Consider the following 5,653-nt stretch of genomic DNA (forward strand, 5'->3'; position numbering starts at 1 on the left):
TGCGCATACATGCATGCAAGCGCACGAATATGTGTGTGTGTGTGTGTGTGTGTGTGTGTGTGTGTGTGTGTGTGTGTGTGTGTGTGTGTGTGTGTGTGTGTGTGTGTATGTGTACGAGTGCCTGAGTGAGTAAGTAAGTAAGTGTGCGTGTGAGTGAGTGAGTGAGTGAGTGAGTGAGTGAGTGAGTGAGTGAGTGTGTGCATGTGAGTATATGAGTGAGTGTGTAAATACACATTACAGGAGAGCAATAAAACACACACACACACACACACACACACACACACACACACACACACACACACACACACACACACACACACACACACACACACACACACACACACACACAGAGAGAGACAGACACACACACACACACACACAGAGACAGACACACACAGAGACAGACACACAGACACAGACAGACAGACAGACACAGACAGACAGACACATATATATGGATATCAGAGTGGAGTGTTGTTTTTTCATTTTCCTGATTGCCAGATATCTGGAGCAAGCGGGTTTGGTGCCTGTGTTTGTTGAGGTCACAAAAGACAGTCTCCCATCTTGCTATGTTTAATTTCCTTTTCTGAGATAAATATCAAGGCATTAATAGGGATGCATATTTCAAGGTATAATATGGTATTCAACAAATTAAAAAATATGACAATCAGTTCATACAAAAAATGGCCAGCCATTTCCTATTCCTGACTTGGTATGTATTGATGAACAGTGGAAATGGCTTCCTCATAATAAATACCCTGGCTGCTTGTAGAAAAATACTATGCTAGTTGTCTGTTACATACACGAATTGGCCATTACAATCTGCGAGTCAATATTCAGACATAAAACATTAAATATACTTATTAAATAACATTTTCAACAGAGGACTAACAGATGGGACAGTAATTCACAATAGTAAGACAAAAACCTACTAGCTAACAAATTAATCATAAAAACTCAACAATCAGACAATTAGGCTGTTAAACAATGCTACAGGGTTGAATTTCACCTCTGAGTATGCTGTCAAATAGAAGTATATTTGTTTTCTTGCACTGGCCAACTAGTTATAAATATCACTGCATACAAATCAATTATATAACTGAGTTATTAATTTAGCATAACAGCAGCCTGCACAATCTATGCTTCAGGAGAGCAAAAAATAATGTAACAATTGATAACACATTTGTTGTTTGGCTGCTCTATTGAAGTCATGCATCTGCAGTCTCAACAGGTTCAGAATGAGCAAAAAGTTTTCTTCATGTTTACAGCAACCTTTAGTTAGATGGCTAACACAGTCTTAAGACACAGCTGAAAGTTTCGCATCACTTTGGAGGACACTTGAAAAAGTTTGGCGACTGGTAAATTGAGAGTAACAAGTGCAGTTTCTTATTCATTATTCCTGATTAGATCAATGAATGCTACAGCTTCAAAGACAAAACATATTTTAATTTATTACCTATAGAAAACGAGAGGCGCTCTAAACTTTTAACATAGCTCTGCTCTACTTTTTCACACACAGTTCTTCCTTCTTCTGGACTCGTAAGAGATGAAGACACGTTCACTGAGGAGTAGTTCTTTTTGATGTTTTCTTCTGTGCTTTTCTTCACCAACTTGTACTTCTCTGCCAGTGTCTTCTCAAATTTCTGGAGGAGTGATGTAAGGGCCCCTACATAGCTTGTGAATTGGGGGACCACATCAGGCTGAAAGGTACAAAATATATATTGATGGAACTGAATAATTGTAGAATCTTTTACAGCAACTAATAACAACTATATTTTCAGCCAAGATAAAAATAATCACAGGCATAACTAATCATTTCCTTTCTCTCTCCTAACTCATTAATTCTCTTCTAAATACAGGAAACACTGCCTTTTAAACCTGCAATTGCATCAAAATACTTCTTATGCTTAAAGCTACAGCTTCTCAAAGTGGGATCTCAACCCCCAGAGGGTATGCAAGATCCTGCAGCCATTTCTCATATTTCTTCCCTCCTTCACTACTCATGTCTGATGCTTTTATTTTTGTTTTTATTTTATCATTATTATTATTATCAAAAAGAAAGGCAGAAACTAAAATATGAAGGAAAATATTAATTGACTTGATACATATAAAATGAGACAAGCAAAACAATGGGCTTACCTTTTTGCTAAAGATTTACTGAATTTGGTGGTTCACATGGTTTAAACCTTGTCAACACTTTTGTCTGATTTGCGGAAATAGAAAGTATGTCTAAGGGGAAATAAGGTCTTAAGTGTGCAAGTGCGGGTAAAATTTGAGTTTCATGCACACAGTTTGGTGAACAAGTCATTTTGTTAAAGAAAAAAAGAAAGACAAAGAAAGAAAGAAAGAAAAAGGAAAACAAAGAATAAAAGAAAAAGAAGAAAAAGAAGAAGAAAGAAGAAGAAAAGAAGAAGAAGAAAAAGGAAGAAGAAGAAGAAGAAGGGAAGGAAAAAAAGAAAAAGAAGAAGAGAAGAAAGAAGAAAAGAAAAGAAAGAAGAAGAAGAAAGAGAAGAAGAAGAAAGAAGAAGAAGAAAAAAAAAAAGCGAAGATAAAAAAAGAGCAAGGACGAACAACCATAGAACAATAAGGTTTTTGTTTTTTTTGATGCCTCATGACGTGACCCATCGGGAAGGGGTTAAAAAGACATCCATATTCTATTTTTTCATTATCATTATTATTTATTTATCTATTTCATATTCAAAGTCTGATACTGAATGGAGAATAGCTTTGCCAGGAGAACCTGGATATTCAAAGACAGTTATAAAATTCTTCAAAAACAAATCCAAATAAAGAATGTCATACCACTTCCCTTCTCCCGTGAAAAACTTGAACTCAAATACAAAATGGCCTTACCAGTGTGACAGGTTCTTTTCTCTTCTTGTTCTTTTTAGCTACACCTGCTTTAATGGGCTTAAGAAAAACGAAGCAACACCCGAGGAGGATGGCCACAATGCCAAGTGTCTGCGCTAGGTGGTGTAGGTGGGCCAGGGCAGGAGGGTTAACCCCAGGCACTATCTCCAGACAGGAGGTCTGAAGTGCCTCCATGTGGTGCAGGTGTGATGTCACCAGCTCCTCCACCTGCTCTCGGCACTCCTTTATCATTACTCCACTTGAGTTCTCTGAATCTCCTAGAAATTTAAGCAGGTATGAAGTAAGTGTTAAGCATGGGGTTAGGGGCATTATGTACAAGTGTACATTATATATACATAACAAAATAAGAGAAAAGATCAATATGTTTTCATTAGGAAACATAACCATTTATGCCATGCTTATCAATACTGTAAATATATCCAGGAATCTAAGAAATCCTCATCCAAATAAACTTTTTGCCATGATACCTCCCCTGCACATACCTGCTGATCCCTGAACAGTACTGTGTATGTGCTGAAGAATTTGTGCATGTTTGACTAGGATGGGGATGTAACCTCCTGACAGAAACAAGTAAACTCTGGACGGATCAGGACCTTGGAGGGGGAGCTGAAAACATTGAGTTAGAGGCAATGAAAATTGGTGACCTCATATTATCACATATATTTTTGTGAAATGTTTCTAATTCATTACATAAGCATATATGAAACACACACTCTTCATCAATAATTAGTTTCTAAATATTGAGTAAAACCTAAAATCTAAAAGATCAGTTACAACTGATTTTTGGATATATACTTGTGGAGGTTTGCAATTCCTGTATGTGCTAGATTCTTTGTATTCCTCCTCCAACTGCGTAGTGAGGTCTGCAAGGTGCATTGTATCTGTTGATGCAGTTGCCTCACCATTCACACAACTGAAATAAAGGAGCTGAATGAGTCTATGTTTTGTCTTAATGTACTCCCTAATGAAAATAACTCAAACAAAACATGCAAGCTATAAGGTACTTAAACTGAGGGAGATTCAATCATCTAGAAAAAGAATAAAAAGCAGAAGAAAAACAAACAGAAAGAATGAAAAAAAGGTCCTAGATATCTATGACTTATAATGAATGATATCACATTACAGTTCCACAATGAAAATACCCTTTGAAAAGATAAAAAGAACATAACACAAACCTATTCTCCTTATTGGCTGAGGCTTGTTCACTAGCTGCCTTTGAGTGTCCCAGTTTGGTTGCAACACCAACTAGTCTCAAGATCACATTCCGCAGTCTGAGCATAGTGATGTCAGCAGCAGTGCTGATTTTGATGTCCTTCTCTTGTAAACATCTTAAGAAAGAAAGAAGAATTAGGTGAAATACACAGATCTACAAATCATAACAACAACAACAACAAAAACTCACATATGATATCTACTTTCAGTTTCATTTCTTCCTCCTTTGAAGTTTAATGATCTTATATTAGGAATTTCCAAAAAAAAAAAGCAATTAAATCAAACTAGTTTCTGTTTTGTATGCAATGAAAAACAGAATGATCAATATTAATGTGACATTCTGGTGTACAAGATTCTTTGTTTATCAATGACCTCTCACCAATCTAGCTACTAAACTTTATTTGGTATGCTACAGCAGCTCACATACAAAAAACTTTTAGAGAATTAAATTATGGTGAGTTCAGTGCAATATGATGATTACAATACTTAATCCTTAAACTGGAATGAACATGATCAAAAGGTCTATTCTTGACAGTAAGACTGACTTGCATTTGAATATGGTACACATTTGAAATGTTCTTGTTTGAGTTTATTATTCTCTATGCTACCTTTCCTTGCATACTGACACTCCATTGGTGTCAAAATTATTTTGCCACAATTTTACAGTGCTGTTTTTATTTCTCTTTTCATCATGAGAGCTTACAAAAAAGAAAAAAAAGGATGGTTGAAAAGATGTAATGATTGATAAAGCAACAATTGCAAACAATACTCTTTCATGATGAAAATATGTTTGCACATATGTCAATCTCTTATTGTCTCCAATGCAGGTGAACTCACTTGTCTCTTGGTTCCCAAGAATTCATAACACGTAGGTCTCTGTTATCACACAGCTCCTTCCAGTTAATCTTGTCCATGATGGGGTCTATGTCCATCTGCCGCACTGTCTCCACCAGCTGGCTGTGTGACGTTATCTGGAAAGTGAAAAAAAAGATGAATAAATTTCAGCTAAGCTCTGCCAGAGAGCACTAGAATACTCACTGAAAAACTGTTACCTATGTAAATAGGTATATAATACTAATGACATTCATACCACTAATAGTAATGATGATTTTATGATGAAAATAATGATAATAATTGTAATGATGACTGCAATTAATGGTAATGATGATGAGAATATCAAAAATACATACTGTATAAACATCAATTTCCCCTTTGATATGTCCATCTCTTAATTCCATTTCCCTCTCAGCCTAATTGGGATGGGTGATACTTCACATTTTATCTATTTCTTATTTTCTCATCAAGTACAACCCATCCAATTAATTTCGCATTGACACTGCAGACTTTGAGATTTAAATTTTGATGTAAAAAAAATCATAACATAATTGACTAACTACATAAAAACATGTACAACAAACAATGACTTTCTACTCACATCAATTGTAATGTCCAGTAGCATTTGTTCAGCTGCCACTGAAGCAAAATGGAGGGAATTGTTGAGTCTCTCTCGGAAGTCAACAAATTCGGGGATTCTTGTCAACGAGCCGTACTTGTAGGAGGATATGAGAGG

At 35.9% G+C, this 5,653-nt stretch overlaps 1 protein-coding gene across 2 annotated transcripts in view; it reads right to left on the bottom strand.

Annotated features, from left to right (window-relative positions):
• Window positions 1-557: 557 nt before the first annotated feature.
• LOC125039657 (N-alpha-acetyltransferase 25, NatB auxiliary subunit-like) overlaps window positions 558-5,653 on the bottom strand; it is a 17,901-nt gene continuing 12,805 nt past the window's right edge. For both annotated transcript variants that reach the window (XM_047633831.1, XM_047633832.1), the window contains 7 exons: window positions 5,519-5,653; window positions 4,921-5,054; window positions 4,047-4,199; window positions 3,667-3,784; window positions 3,354-3,477; window positions 2,854-3,128; window positions 558-1,700 (listed from right to left, as the gene is read on the bottom strand). The exon at window positions 5,519-5,653 is cut by the window's right edge and continues 9 nt beyond it. In XM_047633831.1, coding sequence (XP_047489787.1) covers window positions 1,419-1,700; window positions 2,854-3,128; window positions 3,354-3,477; window positions 3,667-3,784; window positions 4,047-4,199; window positions 4,921-5,054; window positions 5,519-5,653 — 1,221 coding nt within the window. In that variant the 3' untranslated portion in view covers window positions 558-1,418. The remainder of the gene's footprint in view (window positions 1,701-2,853; window positions 3,129-3,353; window positions 3,478-3,666; window positions 3,785-4,046; window positions 4,200-4,920; window positions 5,055-5,518) is intronic.

Source organism: Penaeus chinensis, chromosome 27, assembly GCF_019202785.1.
Source record: "Penaeus chinensis breed Huanghai No. 1 chromosome 27, ASM1920278v2, whole genome shotgun sequence".
Classification (NCBI taxonomy): domain Eukaryota; kingdom Metazoa; phylum Arthropoda; class Malacostraca; order Decapoda; family Penaeidae; genus Penaeus; species Penaeus chinensis.